This window comes from Hylobates moloch, unplaced genomic scaffold (assembly GCF_009828535.3).
Source record: "Hylobates moloch isolate HMO894 unplaced genomic scaffold, HMol_V3 SCAFFOLD_2, whole genome shotgun sequence".
In the NCBI taxonomy this organism is placed as follows: Eukaryota; Metazoa; Chordata; class Mammalia; order Primates; family Hylobatidae; genus Hylobates; species Hylobates moloch.
The window spans coordinates 49,083,109-49,110,246 of NW_026652277.1; the positions used below are offsets into that span (position 1 = coordinate 49,083,109).

The following is a 27,138-nucleotide window of genomic DNA, read 5'->3' on the forward strand; positions in this document are numbered from 1 at the left end:
CTCAAGAGATCTTCCCACCTCAGACTCCTGAGTCACCATGTCTGACTATTTTTTGTAGTTTTTGTAGAGACAGGGTTTCACCATGTTGCCCAGGCTGGTCTTGAACCCCTGGGCTCAAGCAATCCATCTGCCTCGGCCTCCCAAAGTGTTGAGATTACAGGTGTGAGCCACCGTGCCCGGCCTCAAATAATCTTTGAATCTCAGTCCTCACTCAAGTTTTTCAAACCTCCACAACTCTGAGATGCAGGTACCCTCTTCCAAGCTGCTGAGGGGTTTTGGACTAATGCAGCTAAATCACCAGCCAAACCTTCAGCAGTTAGTGCTAGAGACAGAAAATTTTAAAACTGCTTAGTTACATTTTTTTTAACTAGTTTCACTGAAAATAGAGGTAAGGCATAGGAATACTATCCACGTTGTTACTACTATTTGAAAAGAAAAATAATCTAAAAAATAATTCAAGACATTTTATGAATGTCCTAGCTAGTTTCCTTAGATGGGAGCCTTCCTTTCTGTGATTCAAGGCTTAATTCCCTCTCTTCACACCCATCACTTCACAATGCAGTTACAAGACCATAGCTCTGATCTGACCTTTTACCTTCTCATTTCCTGCCAGAACCACTTCATCCTGCTCATTCATCAGTGGTCAAAGTTAAATGCTAAGTCATTTACTTTCAGAGGTTTAGAGCACTGCCTTAGTCACTTCAGGCTGCGATAACAAAGTGCCATAGCCTGGGTAGCTTACAAAAAACAGAAATTTCTTTTCCCACAGGTCTGGAGGCTGGAAGTCCAACATCGGGGGCCAGTGGGGTCAGGTTCTGGTGAGGGCTCTCTTTCCGATTTCCAGATGGCTATATTCTCACTGTGTCCTGACATGGTGGAAGGGGCTAGACAACTCCCTGGGGCCCCTATTTATAAGGGCACTAATCCCACTCATTATGGTTCTACCTTCATGACTTAATTAGCTCCCAAAGGCCCCACCTCCTAATACCATCACTTTGGGTGTTAGGATATCAACATATCAACATATCAATTTGGGAAGGGGGGGACATAGACATTCAGTCCATAAAGCACAGTTATATGCCAGTCTCTAATCCACTTTAAAGTAAAGCTCCCTCCAAAATAGACCAGTATATTCTCATTAGATTATGAGGTAAAGTTTGAAGGAAGATTTCTTTGTCTGCTTTCTACCTTTCCTTAAGGAACCTGCCTCCTCTTCCACCATCTGCTAACCCTGCTGCTCATCTAACCACCCCCACCTATGCCTTACTTTGTCATTCCATTCTTCCCCAAATCAACCACCAAAAACTGTAGAATCAAATTCTGCTCCTTCAAGGGCCTATTTGTTAGAAAACTAAAATCATGCTAATGATAGTGGGGGCCAATACACTAATGCATTCTTCTCTAGGAGCAGTGATTCAAAAATGAGCAGGGGTAGGGTGAGGAAAAGAGAGAGAAGTGCCCCCGGGGGACAGCTGGCAATGTCTGCACACATTGTTGGTTGTCACGAATGGGAATGTGCTACTGTCTGTTATCTACTGGGTAGACGCCAGAGATGTTGCTAAACATCTCACATTGTACAGGACTGTTGCCCATGACAAAGAATTACCCAATCCAAAGTATCAGTAGTGCTGAGGTTGAGAAAGCTAGCTCTAAGAGGTAATGTATTTTTATTAAAAACTCCTTTGTTCCATAGGTTTAAGTTTAAATTCCAGGTACTGGTCAGGCTGAATGGAGCTGTGTTTTGGAGCAGATAACCATCAAATCACACCCCAAGAAGGTACCTATCTTCCATTCATATATAACTAGTTCTATTTGTCAGAATAAACATTAGCTGAATGACTACTGATGTTTTATTTGGTTGGGGTTTTCTATTTTTTAAGTTTACAATATAAATTTAACCCCCAAAAATGAGTTTAACAAGAAAAAAAAATACTCATTGCCATATTTGCTTCAGATAGATAGAGAGATAAATAAATAGATTTTTTTTTTTTTTGAGATGGAGTCTCACTCTGTCTCCCAGGCTGGAGTGCAGTGGCACAATCTCGGCTCACTACAACCTCTGCCTCCCAGGTTCAAGTGATTCTCCTGCCTCAGCCTCCCGAGTAGCTGGGACTATAGGTGCGCACCACCACGCCCAGCTAATTTTTTTATTTTTAGTAGAGACCGGGTTTCACTATGTTGGCCAGGATGGTCTCGATCTCTTGACCTTGTGACCCGCCCGCCTCAGCCTCCCAAAGTGCTGGGATTACAGGCGTGAGCCACTGTGCCCAGCCCAGGTATATTTTAAAGAAAAAAATTATAAATACAGTTAAAGCCCCTCCTCACCACCTCTTGCCTTCCCTCCTGAAGATAACCTGTCCCAGCCAGGCGCAATATACTGCCCTATAGTATATATAATTTCCATGCATATATTATATATTCACATAAATGTATAGTATCTACTTGTGATTCTAAATTTTAAATAAATGTTATTATACTATATATTTTATTTTCTCTCAATATGGTTTGAAATTCATCTCCTTTTTCTTTCCACATAAGTCCAGTTAATTCAGTTTAACTGCTGTACAGTATAAATAAACCAGCTTACATATTAACTTTCCTCCTGATAGATTGTCTCCACATTTTCACTGGTTGTAAACACTTGTAACACGTCACCTAATACATACATGCTGAGGCTCTGGGTACATTTGGTATTTTAGGAGGTGTAGAATTGTGGGGTTGTTGTGTAATTTTCTGGTCTTTAACTTTCCTAGGTATTGCCAAATTGCTCTCCAAAGTGATTGAACTAAATTTTTATAATATTGTATATAAAAGAAACACAGATGACTAACCTAACAATCAAACTTTTGCCTTCTACGGAGCTACATTAAGATGTAAAGATTAAAATGCACGGTACTCTAGTGAGTTTTATCAGAATCAGTTGCTATTAAGTAATTTTTCTTCCAAGAAATAAAACTGCACCCCTGCCCCCACAAAAACTTTCATATTTCCAACTTAAAGCACTGCAAAAAATTAAAAAACAAATGTTTTTGTGAACCATGACTGAAATTCATTTCAAACAAATCAATTATAAAAACATTTTGAGACTGTTAGGGAAATCTAAATATGGATAATATATTAGATGATATTAAGAAATTATTGTTTGCTAAAGGGATAATAGCATTGTGGTTATTTGAAAAAGTCCTTTATGCATTAAAAGACATGAGATTTTGTGTCTAAATTTTAAAACTTTAGCAAAAAAATGAGAGGGTTGATAAATGAATCAAGCATGGCAAAATCTTGACAAATGTCGAATCTCGTGATATGGGGCTCATTGACTATTTTCTCTACTTTTGTGTGTGTTCGAAAATTGTCATCATCATCATCATCATCATCATCATCAGACACAATATTCACAAATAGGGATAGACTAATGCAAGCAGGGGGACATTTGGCCATGCTAAAGAAAAACTCAGCTGGGTGTGGGGGCTCATGGCTGTAATCCCAGCACTTTGGGAGACGGATGCAGATGGATTGCTTGAGCCCAGGAGTTCCAAGACAGCCTGGGCAACATGATGAAACCCTATCTGTACATTTTTTTAATTCTTTAAAATATATTTGAAAAAAAAGAAAAAGAAAAACTCAGCTGGGCATGGTGGCTCACACCTATAATCCTAGCACCCAGAGGGGGGCGAGGCAGGAGAATCACTTAAGACCATCCTGAGGAGTTCAAGACCATCCTGGGCAATATAGTGAGACCACATTTCTATTTAAAAATTTAAAAATGGGCTGGGTGTGGTGGCTCACACCTCCCAATACTTTGGGAGGCCGAGGCAGGTGGATCATTTGAGGTCAGGAGTTTGAGACCAGCCTGGCCAACATGGTGAAACCCCATCTCTACTAAAAATACAAAAATTAGCCAGGTGTGGTGGGGCATGCCTATAAACCCAGATACTTAGGAGACTGAGATGGGAGAATCTCTTGAACCTGGGAGGCAGAGGGTGCAGTGAGCCGAAATCACACCATTGCACTCCAGCCTCGGCAACAGAGCCAGACTCCATCTCAAAAATAATAATAATAATAATAAATATATACAAAAATTAGCCAGGTGTGGTGGCACACCCCTGTAATTCCAGCTACTCAGGAGGCTGAGGCAGGAGAATTACTGGAACCTGGGAGGCAGAGGTTGCAGTGAGCCAAGATTGCACCATTGCACTCTAGCCTGGGTGATAGAGTGAGACCCTGTCTTAATAATAATAATATATATTATGTATTAATACTATATATTTCTCATACTAATACATAATATTTCATATATATATACATACATATACACACACACATGCAAAATAAAAAAGAAAGCCTCAGCCTATAATCCTTCCAACCCCATAACTGGATTATGTTGCTCTCTACAAGTAGCTAGACAATTTCCTGTATTTTATCAATAAGATAACCCCATTAGATGCATTATACTTCATATTATTGAGGGCAACACATATCGGTTTGTATTCACAGAGTTTACACCATTAAATCAAGTTAGCTAATTTAAACTATCAAAAATGGCCTGTCCAAAACAAAATAAGTATATAAAATATTCCTCAAATTTCTTTTTTTTTTTTTTTTAGATAGGTCTCACTATTTTGCCCTGGCTACGCTCAAACTCCAGATCCTCCCCCTTCAGCCTCTCAAGTATCTGGGAGTACAGGCATGCATGACCCCACCTGACTTGATATTTCTCAAACTTCTGTCACAAAATATGATCCCATATTTTCTGTGAACATATAAGATTTTATTAATGTTCATATAGCCAATGCATACAGGATTTCAAGTAGTTAGTCAATTGCCTCACAGAAAACAATTCCCAAAGTAAAATTAGAGTGCCATGTTAGGCAACCTGAATTCTCTCCAAATAGGTATAGCAACCGAAATTTCACCTTAGTACCTTCTCCTTTTTGAGTGTTTAGGTAGGCAAAGGGGCAGAGACTTGGGGGCATGAGATATAAGGCAGAGAGAAATTTAACACTGGGGCTAAATCAACAGCAGGCCATGCGACCACAGTCTTCATGTGTGGTGCTGCTGGAGCAGGGCACGGTGTAAGCCTTGCAGTGGTTCCATGCACTTTGTGGCCAACAATGCTGAGTCATGCCAGCATCACCCTCGAAGGGAACAATGCCAAAAGGACAAGCCACCGCCTCTATGTATTTATGGTGTTTATGACTCACTCCCAGGTAAATGCAGGCCTTTATTCATGCTTGCTGACTTTTCATGGTAATCATTCGAAATGTCCTAGTGTCATAATGCAATTAGAGTAGAATTCATCTTGAGTCACTGAAATTACATAATTACTAATATTAATCACAATTACTATCAAAGCTATGAACCGATTCAAACTCAGACCTAACAGCATCATAATCCCTGGAAATCAGATGCCCAATGAGGAAGGCTGGTGCCTCTTAAAAGTCAAACGATCCTTTGTATATTTAAAACAGGCTAAAATAAAAGTTGCTAAGATCTCAGTCAGACCAAGTCCCAGGGTCCAAGGAGATGCATTTGTCCTATGGCTGGAGCAACCAAAGCACAACTGATAAAAAGAAGCAAACAAGCTATTATTCCTGTATTTTCTTGTCCTAGCCTTCTATGCTGTGGCTCTAGCACTTCTGCTTTCAGGGGACAAAACCAAGGTAGAAGGGTAACTATATTCTCCACTGAAGTTTAATGCTCAGAATAACAGTTACTTGAAGTGGGGAAAAAGATTTACTTTTTTCTTTGTGTTAACAATGACGAAAAGTCCTTAAGCTTAGAAGAGTAAGGTATGGCCCGGCACTATGGCTCATGGCTGTAATCCCAGCACTTTGGGAGGCTGAGGCAGGAGGATTGCTTGAGGCCAGGAATTTGGCACAATACAGCCAGACCCCATCTCAAAAAAAAAAAAGGAAGAAGAAGAAGAGGAAGGTGAAAGTGCAATAACAGAGCTTCTTAATGAGATTTACCAATAATCATATCTGAAGCTCAATAAATTAAATAGCTTTTAAATAAAAGACACAGCAGAATATGGCTAAAGACAGAAGAGAATTATTTAACCACAAAGATAATAATTTTCCTAGGCTCAGCTTTCAGCTGGCTTATTCAATAAAAGCACAGAAGAAATACAATGCAAGAGGGATTTAACTGGGAAGGGAGACTTGAAATGCATTTCAAAAAAAAAAAATGTGTTTCACTAAATGAAAGAGCAGCAGAGGCCAGGCACGGTGGCTCATGCCTGTAATCCCAGCACTTTGGGAGGCCAAGGCGGGCAGATCACGAGGTCAGAAGATCGAGACCATCCTGGCTAACATGCTGAAACCCCATCTCTACTAAAAATACAAAAAATTAGCTGGGAGTGGTGGCGGGCACCTGTAGTCCCAGCTACTTGGGAGGCTGAGAGGAGAATGGCGTGAACTCAGGGGGCGGAGCTTGCAATGAGCTGAGATCCTGCCACTGCACTCCAGCCTAGACGACAGAGCAAGACTCCATCTCAAAAAAAAAAAAAAAAAAGAGCAGCAGAAGGAAGTTTTTCAGTGCAGAAAATAAGCATAACTCTCCCTCTCAGCTCCTCAAAATCTATTTTCAGGACTATATCATTCAGACACATCTCAAAATTGTACCCACACTCCTGGGGTCCTTGGCCTGCCTGTGACCCTTGCCTAAACTTTGGTACAGAGACGTGGTGCTCTCAAGGCCAAAAACTGCACCAGCCAAGCACACAAGTACTCAATGTTTCATCATCACCCGCTATCAGTCTGTCTAGGATTGTAACACTACTTCTCAGATGACTCCAAATACTAGTATTTATCAACAGGGCACACACCCCTTACTTAATACCCCTGGTACTAAGTACCCCTGGATACCCAAGCACGAAGTCAGGAGGGGAGCAGACTTGCATACCATGCACAGTTGTGGGATTAGCAGAGATGAAAGCAGTACATATCAGAGCCGAAATTAGATCTCACACTGTCCTTTGCTTATGCACCTATTTCAGTATTTATCACAGTGGTCTGTCCAATGCCTATCTCCCCACAGGGACCATGTCTTAATCAACTTTGGTTCCTTTGTCAACCCTACATGTTGCAGTTGTTCAATAACTGTGAGAGTCAATTTCCAATTTCACAGGCTACAAGGAAGGGTAGACACTCTGAATGAAATATGACAAATTTTGCGGGCATCAGCATTACTCTAAAATATTATGATTTCTATTTTCTCCTCCCGTTCACTTCCATTCTTTCCTGGAGACACCATGGAAAAAACAAAGATCAAAAACAGAAAAAGCAGATATTTGACAAAGATTACAATAAAAATAGTAATCCAACAAGTGTAAATATTCAAAAAGTTCTCATTTCTGTATAGGCCAAAAAAAAAAAAAAAACTAGGCCAGGCACCGTGGCTCACGCCTGTAATCCCAGCACTTTCAGAGGCCGAGGTGGGTGGATCACGAGGTCAGGAGATCAAAACCATCCTGGCTAACACGGTGAAACCCTGTCTCTACTAAAAATACAAAAAAATTAGCCAGGCGTGGTGGCGGACGCCTGTAGTCCCAGCTACTTGAGAGGCTGGGGCAGGAGAATGGCATGAACCCAGGAGGCGGGGCTTGCAGTGAGCCCAGATCACGCCACTGCACTCCAGCCTGGGTGACAGAGCGAGACTCCATCTCAAAAAAAAAAACTAAACCCATGCTACTGGACCCTCTCATCTACTGATTTTTTAATCCCATCACCTGCCAAATTAAAATCGTTTGTGTCCTTTAAAACTCATGGCCCGGCCAGGTGCAATGGCTGATGCCTGTAATTCCAGCACTTTGGGAGGCCAAAGTGGGAGGATCGCTTGAGGTCAGAATTTGAGACCAGCGTGGCCAACATGGTGAAACCCCGTCTCTACTAAAAATACAAAAATTAGCCAGGCATGGTGGCGCACGCATGTAGTCCCAGCTACTCAGGAGGCTGAGGCAGGAAAATCACTTGAACCTGGGAGGCAGAGGTTACAGTGAGCTGAGATCTCGCCACTGCACTCCAGCCTGGGGGACAGAGTGAGACTTTGTCTCAAAAGCAGAAAATTTAATTAATTTAATTTAATTTAAATAAGAAAATTAAATTAAATTAAAATTCATGGCCCAAAACGTACCACAATCACCCCAATCTATTAAGGCCCACTGATTTTCTCTCCAGATCAACAGCTCAAAGTCTCACCAAGCACAACAGAAAACCAGCAACAAAGTTTGTTCTTTCCTTAAATCATAAGGACATACATTTTTAAATGAACCCAGAATAATTTTTTTAAATGATAGATCTGCTATATCTCAGAGAAGGTATCTGGCAATGAAAAAAAAGGATAAAATACAGCCAGAAATATCCAGACTTGGTAAAAATGTGATTGGTGATAATATTTTGGTGTTTAAGTATACACCATGAAGCTCTACTAGTTGCTTCAATCATTTGAAAATCATAATCCGATTATACAAAAATACTTCAATGTTTTCAGTCAAATATTTTGTTATTTCCAAAACTCATTATAGAACACAATTTCTACAATTCCTTTTAGAAAAGCTTCCAGAAGATAAATTTCTTCCAATAAAGTATTTGATAGTTTGACTTTAAAAAAAAAAAAAATGAGGTCTCACTGTATTGCCCAGGCCAGAGTGCAGTGGCCATGATCACAGCTCACTATAGCCTCAACTTCCAGCGTTCAAGCGATCCTCCCACCTCAGCCCCACTCTGAGTAGCTAGGACTACAGGTGCGCACTACCACACTCAGCTAATTTTTGCATTTTTTGTAGAGACGAGGTTTCGTCATGTTGCCCAGGCTGGTCTTGAACTCCTGAGCCCAAGCAATCTACCCGCCTCAGCCTCCCACAGTGCTGGGATTACAGGCGTGAGCCGCTGCACCTGGTCAAGCACGTTTCTTTATTGCAGGACTTTTCTGAGCCTTTATTAGTATGCAATAGTATTCTCCAAAAGGAAAGTATAGTATGTGATGATTCCTAAGCTTATTTCACAAGAAAATTATTTGTTATTTCATGTATTACCAATTAGCCTTCAGCAGAAGAGAGTATTTTGAGGAACATACTTTGAGAATCACAAGCTGGTTAACGAAACCTCAATAATACGTTTTAACTCCCAGGGACTCCCATTAGCCTTTTTCTTTTTCTTTTTCTGGCCATTGACTACGTCTTTAAAACCATGGACAGCCATCTTCAAACACATGCCCTTAGAAAGGAAAACAATATCTATAAGGACACATAGATGAGCTAACACATATTACCACCTTTACAATAAAAAGTCCATGAAAACTCTGGCAGCTGCTATTTTACACTGACAGAATTATGAAAGATCCAAACCCTATAGAACACACTGCTCTCTGCATATTTCAAGTTCAAATTGGGTAGGTTTACATCTACCCAATTTGAATATGGTAACAATCATAATGAAAAGGAAAACTCACCAACAGAAGCAGAGTTTTTAAGAATCGACTCCTCTGGGGTTCCTTTTTCAATTCGTATTGTGGCCCACTGTTCAAAAACAAGAAATATTAATTTAAACTGACCCATAGACACAACATAAAAATACTTCAACCATGATTATACAGAAGTGAAATTACACATCAAGCTCTGGCAGTATCTGAACTAAAGAGATAACCCCAGGGAATCTCTGATACAGCAATATTCCAAGTCCCAAGTATACTTTTATATCACTTACTGATAATGCCCTAATAAAATGTGGAAAGGACTCTATTTACCCTTTCTCAACCGCCTCACATGCACTGGTGCCCTGAAAAAATTATTCCTTGAAAAGGCTATGAAGCATGTGGGGCATGAGTACAGGTCACGGCATCAAGAACGTCTGGGTTTGAAATTACTTATTCCCTATAGGCCTCTGTTTCCTCATTGTAAAATAAGGATAATAGATCCTATCCCACAAGGTTGCCGTCACATTAAACAAGATGACACATGTAAGGGCCTAAACATAGGGCATAAAGTGTAACAATTATTTTCACAACAAATTAGACATTCAGGGGTAGGACACACTCAAAGATGTATCAGAAATAAGCTTGCAGAAAGAGGCAGCACAGACTTGGAAAGCTGGAAAGGACTCAATGAAATCAATAACTAAGGCACGATTGGCTCACGCCTGTAATCCCAGCACTTTGGGAGGCCGATGAGAGTGGATCATTTGAGGTCAGGAGTTCAAGACTAGCCTGGCCAACATGGCGAAACCCCATCTCTACTAAAAATACAAAAATTAGCCAGGCATGGTGATGCATGCCTGTAATCCTAGCTACTCTGGAGGCTGAAACAGAATTGCTTGAACCAGGGAGGAAGAAGGTGAAGTGAGCAGAGATCGGGCACCTGCACTCCAGCCTAGGCAACACAGAGTGAGACTCTCTCAAAAAAATAAATAAATAAATAAAGAGAATGAAAAAGAAATCATTAACTACAGAAAATCATCTGTCCACATGGTTACTTATGAAGATGCATAGGAAAATGTTATAATTATAAAGATCTACAGATTTGAGGGAATTTAAGAACAGGAAAACAACTCTCACTTTGTTTTGAATGTACCTAGGAGTATAAAGAAATATACCCAGATGTGATATTTTTTATTTTTTTCTTTATACATTTTTTACACATATCCCAAATTATTCACTATTAACTTCATAGTTCAAAAACTGCTAGTGAACTTATCAAGTCTCTCATTCTAGAGAATCCCAAGGGCTCTTATATTAAAAAGTATTGTAATAATTATAATTGAACATAAGCACCCTTGAAGGGGCAGAGACAAAAAAAATTTTTTTTTTGAGACAGGGGCTTGCTGCAGCCTTGACCTCCTGGGCTCAAGCAATCCTCCCACCTCAGCCTCCTGAGTAGCTGGGACCACAGGCCTGCATCATCACTCCCAGCTAATTTTTGTATTTTTTGTAAAAACCAGGTTTCACCTTGTTGACCAGACTGTACTCGAACTCCTGAGCTCAGCAATCTACTGGCCCCAGCCTCCCAAAGTGCTGGGATTACAGGCGTGAGCTACCATTTTACCTTATTTTATTTTATTTATTTTACTTTTTGAGAAGGAGTTTTTGCTCTTGTTGCCCAGGCTGGAGTCCAGTGGCGTAATCTTGGCTCACTGCAATCTCCACCTCCCAGGTTCAAGCAATTCTCCTGCCTCAGCCTCCCAAGTAGCTGGGACAACAGGCACCCACCACCACGCCCGGCTAATTTTTTTATTTTTAGTAGAGATGGGGTTTCACTATGTTGGCCAGTGTGGTCTCGAACTGCTGACCTCAGGTGAGCCATCTGCCTCGGCCTCCCAAAGTGCTGGGATTATAGGTGTGACCCACTGCACCCAGCCCAGAGACAGATTTATTAATATGCCAAGTCAAAAACCTCAGTTATTGCTAGGCTCAAAAGAGTTTGTTGACTAGAGAGGTTAAAAAATTTTTCAAATAACTAAGAACATAACTGATAGAGAATAAATAACCTAAAACGTACATCAAGGTCAGGGAGTAACACATGATATCTGACTACGTCAGGACCCCTTCAAAACAACCCACAGAGCCAAACAAGAACATGCCATTTGCACTTAGAGAACAGCCTATAAATAGATGCCAATCTCCCAGCTTCCAGTGACAAGTGACTAAATCATAAGACTCGGTCTTAATCTGATTGCATCCTGTTATCTTTCACGGATTTAGTGCAGGAATTCTCAAACTCTGGACTAACACCACTCAGCTTTTCTCAACTGAGGTAACTGTTTCCATAGTTTTCTACTTACAGCTTTAGTGCCTATTATCATTTGTAAGTAAACCAAAGATATGATTAAAACAAAATTTTGTAAACAATCAATCATTGTTAATCTCAGACTCACTTTTTTTCATTGTGGGCGAGTGATTTTATATTTTATACAAATAGTAGTTATCTTAGACTAGACCTATTATTCCATGCTCACATGATGGAAAATGCTGGTATTCTGCGCCTGTTATGGGCTGAATTATGTCGCTCTGAAATTCATATGTTGAAGCTCTAACCCCCAGTACCTCAGAATGTGACTATATTTACAGATAAGGTTTTTAAAGAGTGACTAAGTTAAAAAGAAGCCCTTAGGGTGGGCCCTAATCCAATCTGACTGATGTCCTTGTAAGAAGAGAAAACTTGGACATACAAATAGACACAAGGATGTGAGCACAGAGAGAAAGGGCCACGTGAGGATACTACACCTTCTTGCTGGAAGGCAGCCACATCCAAGCCTAGGAGAGAGGCCTCAGAATGAGGCCAAACCTGCCGACATCTAGATCTTGAACCTCTAGCTACAAGAACTGAGAAAATAAATTTCTGTTGTTTAGGCCACCAGTCTGTGGTACTTTGTTATGGCAGCTCTAGCAAACTAATACAGTGACATTCCTCAAATAGCATGATCTGCTCAAAAGCACTCCATGTTTTGGCACCAGACAAGTTTCAGAATGCATTCCATCTCCTGAAATGATAGCTCTAAAGGTCTACCATGCATAACACAATTACTGTGTTAAGATAAGCAAATTTTAGGCCAGACACTGTGGCTCATGCCTATAATCACAATACTTTGGGAGGCCAAGGCAGGAAAATTGCTTGAGTCCAGGAGTTCGAACCAAACTGGGCATCAGGGTGAAACCTTGTCTCTACAAAAAAAAAAAAAAAAAAGTTTTAAATTAGTTGGGCATGGTGATACACATCTGTGGGCCCCACCACTCAGGAGGATTGCTTGAGCCCAGGAGGTCGAGGCTACAGTGAGCTGTGATCATGACACTGTACTCCAGGCTGGGTGACAGGGAGACCCTGCCTCAAAAAAAAAAAAAAAAAAGATATGCAAAGTTTAAGTTTAAGGTTGAAAAAGCAGACATTTAGTGCCTAAGGGAATTTGCACTAGAAAACCCTTTTCTTCTGTAGGTTGATCCCCCGCTGAAAGTAAAAACATGCCTGTGCCTTGCAGCTAGATAGATATACATTTGAATTGCAGTTCTGCCACTTCCTCACTGTAATCATCTCAGACATCAGACAAGAGACTTTAACGTCTTGGGGCATCCCTTTCATCATCTCTAAAACAGGCACAGGGCCAGGCGCGGTGGCTCCTGCCTGGAATCCCAGCACTTTAGGAGGCCAGGGCGGGCAGATCACTTGAGGACAAGAGTCGGAGACCAGCCTGACCAACATAGTGAAACTCCATCTCTATTGAAAACACAAAAATTAGCCAGGCATGGTGGCTCACGCCTGTAATCCCAGCTACTTAGGAGGCTGAGGCAGGAGAATTGCTTGAATCCGGGAGGGGGAGGTTGCAGTGAGCCGAGATTGTGCCACTGCACTCCATCCAGCCTGGGTGACAGAGCGAGGCTCTGTCTCACAAAAAGAAATAAAATAAAATAAAAATAAAACAGGGACAATACCAGGGGTGGCCATAAAGGCTAAAAGAGATAATGTAGCTGCTGCCTACCACACAGTAGGCCACAAAGTAGCCTCCTCTTCCCTATATTCCATATTTTAGGCCTCTGAAATGGCCAGTTTTTTCCAGACTGTCCAGTGCTTCTCCCCATAAATAGCTATTTCTCTTTTACCATGCCAGCTTCTCTAGCCAATCAGATCAACCCAAATACAAAGACAGAATATCTCTTTCAGATGTTCTGAATCTCTTACAGGGGTATCTCAGAACATGTCTGTCTCAAGGCATCACAAAAGAGGCAGCTCTGTCAGCAAAATGGTCCTAAAGTACAAAAGTGGCTTCTAACAACCCACATTCTCTGCCCCCCAAGGAAAGTTGAAAGATACTTATCAATCAAGTTCTCTTTCCACCTAATTTCCAAATCCTCTTGGAGGGAAAAAGGTAGCTGTCCAAAATTAACCAAAAAGAAATGGCTTTAAGTCTGATTTTTTTTTTTTTTTCAGATGGAGTCTTGCTCTGTCACCCAGGCTGGAGTGCAGTGGCGCGATCTTGGCTCACTGTAGCCTCTGCCTCCTGGGTTCAAGTGATTCTCGGCCTCAGCCTCCTGAGCTGCTGGGATTACAGGTGCACACCACCATGCTTGGCTAATTTTTGTATTTTTAGTAGAGATGGGGTTTTACCATGTTGGCCAGGCTGGTCTCAAATTCCTGATCTCAAGTGATCCACCCGCCTCGGCTTCCCAAAGTGCTGGGATTACAGGCGTGAGCCACCACACCTGGCCAAGTTTTACTTTTCATAATTTGTATTCCTAAAACAATTTTCTCGAATATAAAGCTGTAATATTAACATACGTATCCAACAAATTATCATATATCCCTTGAAAATCACTGGGTTGGAGAATCACTAAACTTATTCCAAGCCAAGTATTCAGGCTTATCCTCAAGTATCTTGCCATATCAGTGACTTATGCATACATCTAGAGATACCCAGCAATGCAGAAGAAAATAGAAGTAGGTGCTCAATAAATGATTATTACTTGAACCAGTGGGTTAAGAAGGGGTCAGAGAAGAGCATAAAGCTCAGTGAGTTAACAAGTAACAATTACCAAAATCAGCAATTTACAGGGTACCCTACACACATTTCAGCTTCTAGAATTTGAGTTTATTGTCATGAGAAAGTCACCCATTGACAGTAAAACTTGTCAAAGTAAACATAGACAAAACTAAATGATCTTTTTAAATGGTACATAAATTATAAGCAAAGAAACTTGAGAAATATCCAATTTATGATCAGAGCCCAAAGAATATCCTTGGGAATGAAATGTAAAGAAAGAAACAACTAAATCAATTAAGAATTTACCAAGGAGTGATACAAGGGCTGGGCCTTGAATGCAATCTACAGAAAGGCAGGGTATTTGTCCAGCACTGAAGATGTTCTAATGCTAAACATCAGCATAATCCCTTAAGGAAGTATTCCTATAGTTGAGAAAAGCAATCCACCGTATTAACCCCAGTCTAACAGAAATGTCTTTGAAACATCTAACACTGTTCTAGTTGAAGGATGGAGGATCCTGGGTTACTGCTCTCCTGCACCTAAAGCAGAAATCACTATGGGATCACAGCTCTCTTTCCTGATGAGTTCAGATGCTCCCAAACATAGGAGTTCCAGGCAGCCGCAACCAACAAATCAGAGCTGGCTCACACAATGAATCTGTATTCAAATTCCACATATATCAAGCATCTCTTTGACCTAATAACTTAGTCTCAGCAGACAGCATGGGTTCCTGATGTGTCACCTACCTGGTTTCCAAGCTATCTGGTTTCTCCCACCAGAATTAGAAAACTGGCATTCTTGACAGTTAGATTGACAAGGAGTTCAGCTCTGGAATTGTCCAGAAGGACAAAAATTAAAATCTCTGGCCTGTCAAACTGAAAGTCAGATCCTGGACTGGAGATCATCCTATCAGGTACAATAATTTGCCAGGCTGACAGCAACTAGCTGAGCACCGTCCTTGCTGACCTTGAGTTACTAAAGAAAAACAGACAGGAGTGAGCCCCTGGAAGCCAGTGGGTGTGATTTACCTTTACACCATTCTTACACAGGGTATAAATTCCAAAAGACATTGCTGTATGGGAGAGCAGTTCAATCATTCCAGAATTCAGAGAAAGAGGGAACACCAGCTGGAGAGGATCATCTGCTATGGGAGAGGATTCTGAAGGTCTAACAGTAGGAAGCAGTTAAGAAATTCACAGCATAATGTGACCAAGCTCAGAATGTAAAGTCAATAAGAAGAGTTCAAAACTGAGAAACAGCTCCCAAGTAGAAACAATAGAACTTTAAAAACATGAGCACTGAGGATGAAGAATCACATACAACTTCAAAGTCTAGGCAAAGAAATAGCCACAAACAAGAGTCTAGCGCAATACAGGAGGCTAGCAAGTACAAGACAATGTCCAGTGGGTTAGAGATGTATACCTGGGAGCCACCCAATTAGCTGAGAAAGAGGAGCAGATAAAGCCACATCCTGAGGGCAGAGAGAAAATAGGTCACAAAAATGGGAACCAAACTTATTAGAAGGCACTGTGGAATGCTAGAATCTCAGTAATCGTATTATTCTTTTAATAGCAACAAGCATTCATATAGTAGGTGCAGGTAGCCTTCTAAGGTGCTTGATACATTTTAACTCATTTGGACAACCCTATGGAAATAGGACTTATTGTTACTCCTATTTTATAGATACAGAAAATGAGGCACAAGAGTAGATGACCTCCCTAAGGTCACATTTTGAGAAACAGAGCTACAATTTTGGTACCAAATCTAAGCACACCTGTATCCAGGGTCTCTACTCCTAACGACTAGGCTGCAGGGCCTCTTCTCAGTTGAGATGCCTGTTTCTGGCCAGGCGTGGGGCTCACACCTGTAATCTCAGCACTTTGGGAGGTAACGGCAGGAAGATTGCTTGAGGCCAGGAGTTCAAGACCAGCCTAGCCAAGATAGCAAGTCCCTGTCTCTTATGTTAAATATATATATATTTATATATTTATATATTTTTATATATATTTATATATTTATATATATTTATATATGTATATATTTATATATATTTATATATATTTATATATGTATATATTTATATATTTATATATGTATATATTTATATATGTATATATATTTATATGTGTATATATATTTATATATGTATATATACACACACACAAACACACACACACGCACATATATTATATATAATAAAATTTTTTTTAAAAAAGACTCCTGCTTCTAACACTTAATTCAAACAAACCACTGATCTCTGACTCTCAGTTTCCCTTTCTGTAAAAGGGGGATAGCACTTGCCCTCCCTACCCTACCCAGCCTTTTGACACTTAATAAAACCCTAAGAGTAAGCTGCAGTTGTTCTCTACCAGGCCCACTTCCATCTAACATTTTTCTTTGCAGAATTTGGAAACGGGAGGGTAGGGAGACCTGAGGTCAAAGAATATATATCTTTTCAATGGCATTTCAAGTGCTGTTGGTTAGATAAAATTTCCATGACTCCACTAAAATAAAATGAGATTTCTTTCTGCCATCCAGCAATTGGTGTCTTATCTTGGGCATAAAGAAGAACATGATGCCTTTCTGAACAGGATGCCTTAGTACACAAAAGGACCTCTGAAACCTGGGGCTGTAAAAATAAGTGGGTGAAGCGGAAACTGCACTGCATAATGGATATAAGCAAATCCTCTGATACAAAAAGTTGGTCGCATTGTTATTGTAATCAGTAAAATAATAACGATGCTCAGGGAGTGGAGTGATTTTTTGCCTTCGACCAGAGAAACAACAGAGTGGTCCAGTGGTTCCAGCCTAGATCCCTCCAGCTCCGCGAAAGAAGCCGAGATGCTGACTTTCGCACTGCTGTGGGCAAGAAACAGAAATGCACGCACGCAGGCACACGCGCGCACACACACCCCTGACCCACGACCACTGACCTTGAGAACTGGACCCCCAGGTTCTCAGCCCGCAGCGGTGTGGGGCTGGCTGCATCCCTCCCGGCACTCACCTCCAAAGTTTTCACTAGGATCTTCATGTAGATCTCGGAGATGCCCAGAGACACTCCGAAGACCGAAGGTAGAAGGATGAAGCCCAGAACCAGCGTCAGCCAGGTGGAAAGGATCTTCCCGGCCAGCTCTGCGCCCTCCATGACTCGGCGCACCCACTCAGGAGAGGTCCGCAGTGGAGGGCCGAGCGCCACAGCAGTCCCTGTCCCCAGGCAGTCCCGCGGGAGCTTCAGGAGCAGAGCGCCGAGCCCGGCACTCACCTCTGCGAAGGGAAGAGAGGAAGGAAAAAAACTTTCAGAATTACGGCAATATCCTTCCTTCCTCCCTGGGCTCCTCCTCGCCCCTGCCAGTTAACTCTTTCTCCGCTGGCGGCCCAGGTCTGGGCTGAAGCCACCGCGGCGTGCGGAGAGCTGGGTAGCGCGAGCCAGTGGTCGGAGCTGCGGGTAAGCGGAGGCACACCGCCGCGCGGGCAGAGCGCGCGAGCGCAGCCAGAAACCCGCCCCGCCCGGTGCCTGATTTCCTCTGGGTGGCGATTGCGACAACTCAGCAGATGACTCACGGAGGCCCTCCCCGAGCCAGGTTCCCTGCGGGAGCACCGCACTTTGGCACACCGGTCGCCGGCGGAGCTGGCACCGGGCCGCGGGCTGTGCTGGAAGCTGGCTGCGCTCGGGCGCCCAGCGCCCTATTTCTGCGCGCTGCCCTCGCCCCACCTCCTCCGTCACCCAACGGGGGAGCTCCCTGGCAGGACTTAGCCCAGGAGTGCCGCAGCCTCCTGGGCGGTCTCCGTTCTTCCCCGCGCCCCGCCTCCCCCAGCACTCAGCAAAGGTCCTTTCAGGAGGAGAGTTTTCATCTGAAAAATGTCAATATTTTCTTCACCCGCAGAATGAACTGCTGACGTATCTGGGACGCTTGAGGTCTTTGTGTGTGTGGGTGTAAAACGAACTCTTGGAAAGGGCTTCCAAGGACAGGAAAACGCAGAGCGCACCAGGCAGCCGTGTACGCCGCTTCAGGCTTCCACACCTCCTTCCCCACATGGCCTACAGCTGTGGGGCTCAATCTTGCTTATCCCGAGAGTAGGAAGCTCTCTCCACGCGTTGCCTAGCCCACTGAGCCGCCATCTCCCTGGCACAGAAACCCTGCGGCTAAGTATCTGTCACTCCCTTCCTGGAGGAAGATTCCAACCACACCTTCCCCTACCATTCAGCCAACACTATCCGCGCTTAGGCGTAGCAGAAATGCCAGGCCAGCGCAAGCCTTCATTCACCAAGCTGACGCGTGTCTCCTGGGCGTTCAGGCTCCGCGCTTCTACCGCGCCAGCCCTTATCAGAGCAACGAAGGGCAAAACCTTGTATGTTATTTACTGCATTGCTGTTCTCTTCGAGACCTGGACTATTTTTAAGAATGAGCAGAAGGGTTTTTGAGAAGGGATTTTCCAGATTGCCGCTGAATTCGACCAAAATCTCTTACAGGTACTTTTCAGGTGTTGTTTCAAGCTGGAAAAAACTGAGAGGGCCAGCAAACTAAACTGAAACAGCGCTGATAGCAAATATTGCAGAGAAAATGGTCCCTGCCCAGGGTGTGGAGGAAGTGGGGGGCCGAGGAAGTGAGAAGCCCCTCTGTAAAGAATGTAGATGTCTGCCTTAAGTACTTACTGCCAGGTAGCTGTCACAAGCCCCCTCCCACACTAAGAACGGAAAATATTATAACTTGATGATTAAAACCAGGTTATGGACCAGGCACAGTGGCTCATGCTTGTAATCCCAGTGAGAGGTGACAGCGTGCTGGCAGTCCTCACAGCCCTTGCTCGCTCTTGGCGCCTCCTCTGCCTGGGCTCCCACTTTGGCGGCACTTGAGGAGCCCTTCAGCCCACCGCTGCACTGTAGGAGCCCCTTTCTGGGCTGGCCAAGGCCAGAGCAGGCTCCCTCAGCTTGCAGGGAGATGTGGAGGGAGATGCACAAGTGGGAACCAGGGCTGCGCACGGCGCTTGCAGGCCAGCTGGAGTTCCAGGTGGGCGTGGGCTTGACAGGCCCTGCACTCGGAGCAGCCGGCTGGCCCTGCCGGCCCCGGGCAATGAGGGCTTAGCACCCAGGCCAGCGGCTGCACAGGGTGTACTGGGTCCCCCAGCAGTGCCAACCCACCAGCACTGGGCTCGATTTCTCACCGGACCTTAGCTGCCTTCCCGCGGGGCAGGGCTCCGGACCTGCAGCCTGCCATGCGTGAGCCTCCCACCCCCTCCGTGGGCTCCTGTGCCGCCCGAGCCTCCCCAACGAGCACCACCGCCTGCTCCACAGCGCCCAGTCCCATCAACCACCCAAAGGCTGAGGAGTGCGGGCACACAGCGCAGGATTGGCAGGCAGCTCCACCTGCAGCCCCGGTGCAGGATCCACTGGGTGAAGCCAGCTGGGCTCCTGAGTCTGGTGGCGATGTGGAGAACCTTTATGTCTAGCTCAGGGATTGTAAACACACCAATCAGCACCCTGTGTCTAGCTTGAGGTTTGTGAGTGCACCAATCGACACTCTTGTGTCTGGCTGCTCTGGTGGGGCCTTGGAGAACCTTTGTGTCGATACTCTGTATCTAACTGATCTGATGGGGACGTGAAGAACTTTTATGTCTAGCTCAGGGATGGTAAACGCACCAATCAGCGCCCTGTCAGAACAGACCACTCGGCTCTACCAATCAGCAGGACGTGGGTGGGGCCAGATAAGAGAATAAAAGCAGGCTGCCCGAGCAAGCAGTGGCAACCCGCTCGGTTCCCCTTCCACACTGTGGGAGCTTTGTTCCTTCGCTCTTTGCAATAAATGTTGCTACTGCTCACTCTTTGGGTCCATGAGCTGTAACACTCACCGCGAAGGTCTGCAGCTTCACTCCTGAAGCCAGCGAGACCACGAGCCCATCGGGAGGAACAAACAACTCCAGACTCGCTGCCTTAAGAGCTGTAACACTCACCGTGAAGGTCTGCAGCTTCACTCCTGAGCCAGCGAGACCGCCAGCCCACCAGGAGGAACAAACAACTCCAGATGTGCCGCCTTAAGAGCTGTAACACTCACAGTGAAGGTCTGCAGCTTCACTCCTGAGCCAGCGAGATCACGAACCCACCAGAAGGAAGAAACTGAACACATCTGAACGTCAGAAGGAACAAACTCCAGACATGCTGCCTTCAAGAACTGTAACACTCACCGCGAGGGTCCGCGGCTTCATTCTTGAAGTCAGTGAGACCAAGAACCCATCAATTCTGGACACACCAGCACTCTGGGAGGCGAGGCAGGCAGATCATCTGAGGTCAGGGGTTCAAGACCAGCCTGGCCAACATGGCGACACCCCCGTCTCTACTCAAAACTATTAAACAAAAAAACTAGCCCCGCGTGGTGTTGCACGCCTGTAGTCCCAGCTACTCAGGAGGCTGAGGCAGGAGAATCACTTGAACCCGGGAGGCGGAGGTTGCAGTGAGTGGAGATCGTGCCACTGCACTGCAGCCTGGGAGACAGAGACTCAGTAAAACAGGTTATAAATGAAGAAGTGTTAGGAGCTTGGTTTCTCAAAATTAAACCTCTGTATGGTTGGCTAGTTTAGAAAAACACGGAAAACACAACTACCGAAAGCTGCCCAAAGTCCTTGCTTTCAAAAACTATATATATTGAGTGCAAAACTTCAAATATTATATTGGCATATTTAATACCATATGTTCAGGCAAAACTCTTATTTTCCTTTTATTTCCTCAAACCAGGATAACTAATGAAGGCTAAATCCTTGTACCAAAGTTTACCCCACAAGGGAGATAATACACACAACTTTGCGTGTGCTGAGTGCACACACTCTCCAATAATTACAAACTCCACAAAATGGTTTTGGTTTGGTTTTGTTTTAACTGTTACGGAAGAATTATTCGTCCACAGCTGTATGGTGCAATGGTAATAAAATGGAATTTGGAGTCTTCGACTGACAGCAGCGCAAACACATATAAGTTTGAGCAAGTGCTTCTGTGCTTCACCTTTCTCATCAGTAAGATGGGTTCTTCTCAGGGTTGAAAGTGATTGTGAGCATGAAACTGCATGGTAAATGACAAAGCTCTGTGCAGAGATCAGCAGGCAGCCTGGTGCAAGGGCAAAAACTCTTTATCTTTTTCTTGCCTAAATGGCAGGAGAGCCAACACAGGCTCCCCAGTGTAACAAAGGCTCATCTTTGCAGTGATGGAGGAGGGTGAGGGAAGAGAAGAAATGTAGGGTGATCCTGACCCTGTCTCAAGTCGGGGAAAGGTGGTCCCGACTTGCCGCTCTCCTTGTCTCTCTTTCACTCTCCTCACCTCTCCTCCCTCCTCCATTCCTTGAGACTTAAACCTAGGTAGGAACCTACTTACTCCATCCCTGAAGTCAAGACCCCCTTTACTTACTGTGTTTGTTTCCTAGGGATGCCTTAACAAATCACCACAAATTTAAGGACTTAACACAACAGAAATTGATTCTCTCAGTTCTGGAGACCAGAAGTGTGAAATCAAGGTGTCTGTCTGTAAGGCCACACTCCCTCCAAAAACTGTAGAGGAGAATCTTCCAGCTTCTAGTGGATCCCAGCATTCTTTGGTTTGTGGCAGCACACACATCTCTGACTCAGTCTTCACGTTGCCTTCCTGTGTCTCTTCGTCCCTTCTTTTCTTTTACAAAGACACATTATTCTGGATTTAGGGCCCACCCTCATCCAGGATGATCTAATCTTGAGATTCTTCCCTGAATTAAACTTAATCTGCAAAGACCCATTTTCCAAATGAGGTCATATCCATAGTTAGGGGTGTTAGGACTTGGACATATCTTTTGGGGAAGGTGCAATTCAACCCATTATAATTACCATTTCTGTAAAATGAGGATAATAACACCTACCTGGAGAGGTTGTTATTGGGATTGGAGAATATGTATTAAATGGTAGTTGATAGTCAATGCTCAATAATGAAGTTATCCATAATCCTGTTTTTTTACCTACTAATCCAGGAATGTATATATATACATGCCTCCCCAAAGGATATGTCCAAGTCCTAACACCAGTAACTATGAATATATATACACACCTGTATATATATACACTTACACACCTGTGTGTATATATGTATACACATATATACATGTGTATATATGTGTGTATATATATACACACACACACAGCTGATCTCTACATATATATGTATATACAGGTGTATATGTATATATAGATATACAGGAGTGTGCATATATATATACACCTATACATATATACATATATAATACACACATATTATATATATTATATATACACACATATACTATATATACAGTATATACATACAGTATAATACATACTTTGTGTATATACATACAGTATAATACATACTTTGTGTATATACATACAGTATAATACATACTTTGTATATATACTGTATATATAGTATGTATGTATATATACACTTACATGTAGTGTGTATATATACATTTATATATAGTGTATGTGTATGGACATATACACTTATATAGTGTATAGTGTATATATAAGTGTATATATAGTGTATATATATGCAGTATACTGTCTATATATACCTACTGTATAGATGCAAAGCTCTATGCAGAGATCAGCAGGCAGCCTGGTGCAAGGGCAAAAACTCCCCATCTTTTTTTTGCCTTAATCTGCAAAGACCCTTTTTCCAAATAAGGTCATATCCATAGGTCATATCCATAGCGGGGAGAGCACCCACCTCAGCCTCCCAAAGTGCTAGGATTATAGGCTACGTGTGTGTGTATGTGTGTGTGTGTGTGTATACATACTATATATATATATATATATATTTTTTTTTTTTTTCCATGACAGCCTCAGGAGGTCCTGACGACATGTACCCTACTGCACTCCAGCCTGGGCAACAGAAGAAGACCTTGTCTAAAAAGAAAAAAAAAACCCATTGAGGTCCAGCTAAGTGTATGGATATCAAAGCAAAAATAATTTATTCCAAACAGCTGCCCTTACCTATTAACTCATTGTGTTATTCAAGTCTTCTTAAGCCTCTGCTTTTACAGCAATTGTGGCCAATGTGAACAGAATTTAGGCTAAAAAACTTTGAGCAATTGTCAATACTGTCATGAGTAGAAGCCTATGGCAAATAATACGTCATAGCTGAAGCCAAACGAAGACTATTCATTCAATTTAAAAGGTATGGTAGAACTCAGAAGTCTGGGGGTGAAGCAGACTTTTGAAGTACTTTATTCAACAGACAAGTTGCATTGCTTATCTCCAGTATCTTTATAAAATCTTTCTTTTCTCTGGTTTTATTTCACACGTTTCTTGAGCTTTCATTATATCCTGCCTTGGTTTGTGTATTAGATGAATTTTCCCACTGTGAACTCATTGCTTGATATCAGAAGCTACAGCATTCATCATACCTTTCTGCCCGTTATTCTACCCCTTTTTCACCTGCACAGAATTTCACTTCTTGACACACTCTTGTTCAAAGCCAGCAGCAACTTCTGTAAAAGAAAAACTTCAGCCAAATTAAATTTAAAGGAGTTTAATTGAGCAATGAACAATTCACGAATCGGGAAGCTCCCAGAATCACAGCAGATTCACAGAGACTCCAGGGGTGCCTCATGGTCAGAACAAATTTATAGACAAAAAAAGTAAAGTGATGTACAGGAACAGAACAGCTAGATTGGTTACAGGTTGGTGTTTGCCTTATTTGAACACAGTTTGAACACTCAGCAGTCTATGAGTGATTGAAGTATGACTCCTGGGATTGGCCAACACTCAGCTATTGTTACAGGCACATACTTTTTTTTTTTTTTTTTTTAGAGACGGTGTCTTGCTCTGTTGCCCAGGGTGGAGTGCAGTGGCATGATCTCAGCTCACTGCAGCCTCCGCCTCCCAGGTTCCAATGATTCTCCTGCCTCAGCCTCCCAGGTAGCTGGGACTACAGGCAGGCTCCACCACGCCCAGCTAATTTTTATATTTTTGATAGAGACGGGGGTTTCACCATGTTGGTCAGGCTGGTCTCAAACTCCTGACCTCAGGTGATCTGCCTGCCTTAGCCTCCCAAAGTGCTGGGATTACAGGTGTGAGCCACCGCGCTGGCCAGGTGAATACTCTTAAGTTAGGTTTTTTGATCTTGTCTGCCTATTAAGTTAGGTTGCAGTTCATCCACAAGGACTCAAATATAGAAGCACAGAGTCCTTCTCAGACCACATTTAGTTACTTTAACACTCTCTAATAGCCAGAAGTTAAAGCTGAAATACTGAACATCTTAGGTTAGATCTGGAAGCATTCCACAGTTTGCATCCAACCCAATTTTCATCACATGCCAAAAAAAATCTTTCCCACCTTCTGGTTTATGCAGGGTTTCTTCTTCTCTGGGTCTTTGGTCACATCCCAGTGCTTCCCCCAGTGCACATACACACACACCTGTCTCCTGTCCTCATCCACATCCCTCACTTCACAGGTCAGGGATCCATCGTGGAGATCCTACCAGTTGCTGAGTATGTCTATTCCAATTTTGCATTCCAGGACTGGGAAAATAACCACAGGATGGGTTCAAAGATTCACTGGGCCCAATATAAGATGGACCTGAGATAAAACTCCATTGATCACCTGCCCTACATAAGCTCCTAGTTTTACTTGTGAACCAGGATGACATGCTCCCACTTCCTTCACGTCATTCCCACACAATGCTACAGATTTCTTTCAGCATACATTGCAAAAAATATGCAGTTCTTTGGCCAGGCACAGTGGCTCACCGCTGTAATCCCAGCACTTTGGGAGGCCAAGGTGGGTGGATCACCTGAGGTCAGGAGTTCGAGACCAGCCTGACCAACAGGCATAACCCTGTCTCTACTAAAAATACAAAAATTAGCTGGGCGTGGTAGCACATGCCTGTAGTCCCAGCTACTTGGGAGGCTGAGGCAGAGAATCACTTAAACCCAGAAGGCAGAGGTTGCAATGAGCCGAGATCATACCACTGCACTCCAGCCTGGGCGACAGAGCGAGAAACTGTCTCAAAAAAAAAAAAAAAAAAAAAAAAAGCACTTCTTTTGGAGTATAGTATACCTTCTCCTAGGACATACTTTGGAGTATAGTATACCTCACCTTTCATGACCTGCTAGGACTGGAGTCTAGTTCTAGTCTAGAACCAGACAACAGTGATGGAGGCAGGTCCTGAGGAGAATGAGCAAGGTAAATGCCTCAGGGAAGGCCATGACACATTCTTCAGGCAAAGGAGGGCTAACTTCTTCAGGCAGTGGTGGAAAGCACCTACAACTGGCAAAGGAGATGCATCAGAACTTAGGGATTCTGAAGCTTCAGCTTCATCAAGATCTGCCTTGTTCCCATACCAAATTTCAGGATCCTGTTCCTTCTCAATCAAGGACTCACTTTTGTATTTAACTTAGCCCTTGGCAGAGGGAGACTCGGGGGTTGGTTTTCAGAAATCTTTGCCATGTGGCTACAGGAGATGAGGGTTTATTTCAGGGCAGACATAGAAGCTTTCAGGTTTTTTATGTGGAGTACGACCTGAGAATTTGAAGGCTTGAGCTCATCCTTTTCTTTTCCTACTACTCAGTGAAGTTAGGAACAATCAGCCAATCTCATTATATTCCGTAGTTTGACTAAAAGCAAATACTTGGCCACCCAGAACCTTGCCTCCGGTAGATATTTTATTAGAAGTATCCAGTGGCTATGCCTTGCATATCTCTTACCATATCATAATGTGGACTACCAGTGCCCTCTTTACCACTGAAAATAGAGGCATTGGTGCCTTCAAATCTAATCAGATTAGAAAACCAACTCCAAAAACTCATTCTTATGGTTCTGTTTCTCTATAACCACTTCCACTACCAATATTTCTATCAGTCAAAATCTTTTTTTTTTTTTTTTTTTGAGATGGAATCTCACTTTGTCACCTAGGCTGGTATGCAGTGGCACGATGTCCACTCACTGCAACCTCCACCTCCCAGATTCAAACTATTCTCATGCCTCAGCCTCCCAAGTAGTTAGGATTACAGGTGCGTGCCACCACTCCCAGCTAATTTTTGTATTTTTAGTAGAGACGGGGTTTCACCATGTTGGCCAAGCTGGTCTCAAACTCCTGACCTCAAGTGATCCACCTGCCTCGGCCTCCCAAAGTGCTGGAATTACAGGTGTGAGCCACCATGCCTGGCCTCTATCAGTGAAAATCTTAATCGGAACAGAAGGAAATATGTATTAAGAGATTTACTGTAAACAATCATTTATGCAATTGTGGGGACAGGCAAGGCAAGTCTGAAATCCACAGGACAGGCTGTCAGATGGAGCTGACTGAAATTCTAAGGCACAAGAAGCTATCAATAAAATATCAATATCAATAAAATAACTTCACAGTAACACCTAGATTGTAACTAGAGAACTATAGCCCCTGAATAACTGGAGACTATATCCTGGCCAGGTTGATGCATCAAAAATATAATAAATCACATGTACGAGAGAATGAGGCTAAAAAAGGAAAATAACATCTCAGTATTAAAAAAAAGATAGTTTTGACCTCATGGACCCTCTGAAAGATTTTTTTTTTCCAAACAGGGTCTCACTTTGTCACCCAGGCTGGAGCACAGTAGCATGACCACAGCTCACTACAGCCTTAACCTACCGGTCTCAAACGATCCTCCCACTTCAGCCTCCAGAGTAGCTGGACTACAGATGCACA

General features: G+C 43.1%; 1 protein-coding gene across 1 annotated transcript in view; it reads right to left on the reverse strand.

The window, feature by feature from the left end:
* GPAT3 (glycerol-3-phosphate acyltransferase 3) overlaps positions 1 to 18,166 on the reverse strand; it is a 71,012-nt gene extending 52,846 nt beyond the window's left edge. Inside the window, exons 1-3 of the mRNA XM_032147540.2 lie at positions 18,024 to 18,166; positions 17,467 to 17,726; positions 9,451 to 9,517 (exon numbers count right to left, since the gene is read on the reverse strand). Coding sequence (XP_032003431.1) covers positions 9,451 to 9,517; positions 17,467 to 17,607 — 208 coding nt within the window. The 5' untranslated portion in view covers positions 17,608 to 17,726; positions 18,024 to 18,166. The remainder of the gene's footprint in view (positions 1 to 9,450; positions 9,518 to 17,466; positions 17,727 to 18,023) is intronic.
* Positions 18,167 to 27,138: the final 8,972 nt, after the last annotated feature.